The 1422-nt window shown below is 54.3% G+C and overlaps 1 protein-coding gene across 1 annotated transcript in view; it reads right to left on the bottom strand.

The window, feature by feature from the left end:
• Nucleotides 1-1416, bottom strand: part of LOC103398713 (armadillo repeat-containing protein 1-like) — a 6096-nt gene extending 4680 nt beyond the window's left edge. The window contains exons 1-2 of the mRNA XM_008337424.3: nt 525-1416; nt 186-403 (exon numbers count right to left, since the gene is read on the bottom strand). Coding sequence (XP_008335646.1) covers nt 186-350 — 165 coding nt within the window. The 5' untranslated portion in view covers nt 351-403; nt 525-1416. The remainder of the gene's footprint in view (nt 1-185; nt 404-524) is intronic.
• Nucleotides 1417-1422: the final 6 nt, after the last annotated feature.

The raw sequence follows: 1422 nt of genomic DNA, 5'->3' as shown, positions 1-1422 counted from the left end.
AGCACTATATTACCACAGAGTAGGGGGCACTGTTCATGCACTGCCTGACCGACAGTGAGGAACATCAGTGACGTCAGTGACCCCCCCCATCCCCACCCCCCTCCCTCTACTCCCAGCATCCTCATCGGTGAGTGTTGCCCCACAGACCTGACTGACAGCTACAGAGGTGCATGACCATGACTCACCAGCAGGGCGGCGTAGACCACCTGGGGGTTGCTGTGGTCCAGGAACAGGATGAGTCCCGGCAGACAGCCCTGGTCCTGAACGATGGCTCGGCGGTTCATGGGGTCAGAGGCCAGCTCCTTCAGCTGGGTCACCACTGCCAGGGCGTCCGACTCCGCGCTCGCCATGAGGGGGGGTTCACGAGCCCATTCACCAGAACCACACACACACACACGTACGTCTGTGCTCAGGGGAAATCAAACAAGTGTTGGATGAAACGCACACACGGCGTGGTGCCGCAGGGCGTGTGCGCGTGCACAACTCCGCTGGGTGGGGTGGGGGGGGGGGGGGCTGGTACTCACCCGCAGCTGCCGCTCCTTCACTCGCAGATGTGGGAGAAACGTCAGTCTCTCATTCAGCTGCTGAGGCTAACAGTTAGCTGTGCTGTTAGCTGTGCTGTTAGCTGTGCTGTGGAGAAGCTGGACATCGATTTCACTTCGATTCTCTATGAAACATCGGGGATCACGGCGACCGGAAGTGGAGAAAGAAGAGCCTTCATCATGTCCCATTATTGACCAATGAACGGAAGGACGACGTCTGGCGTCACAGTCGCCACCATCGTGGTCCGGGCAAAATCAAGACGACGGAAATGAGTTCCAGCGACTGATCCGTGAGTCACGTGATGTATTGTCGTCAAACGGTAAGTGTCAGATACCACCCGTCAGTGAATCATTAGCGCCTACAGGGGGCGTGAGTGCTGTGACTGGTTCATTAGTCACCAGGACGTCCTGGTACTGATTACTGGTTTGGCTGGTACTCTTTGGTTCCAACTGTCTCTTAAAACACATTCACAGACTGGTCCAACATGGGGCTCGATTGTGCCCCCTGTTGGACTAGTCTGTAGAAGTGCACTTTGTTTCAGAGTTGACAGTACAGTTGTAGACTGTCATATCAAAACTGACCACAGGGGGCAGAAAAAACAGTTAGTCACGTGACAAACAAACAACTTCCTGTAGTAATCTTTTATTATTCAAACGTTATGTTTAGATTTACAGGCACATGTGGACAAACGGTGCCAGACCCTGGTACCGATGAGGAGGAAATGTGACATCGCCAAAGAGGCGGAGCGGTCGGAGGAGGAGGAGGCGTGGCTCAATTCACTGCCGAAGGTTAACGGCAGTCAAATACTGTTTGTTTTTGTGTGCTAGAGGGCCACCCAGAGGATGAAGGTGGAAGTGAATCAGTTCAGCCACTGCTGTC

This window comes from Cynoglossus semilaevis, unplaced genomic scaffold (assembly GCF_000523025.1).
Source record: "Cynoglossus semilaevis isolate Cse_v1.0 unplaced genomic scaffold, Cse_v1.0 scaffold992, whole genome shotgun sequence".
NCBI classification, from domain to species: Eukaryota; Metazoa; Chordata; class Actinopteri; order Pleuronectiformes; family Cynoglossidae; genus Cynoglossus; species Cynoglossus semilaevis.
This window is presented reverse-complemented; position numbering and strand designations above follow the sequence as displayed.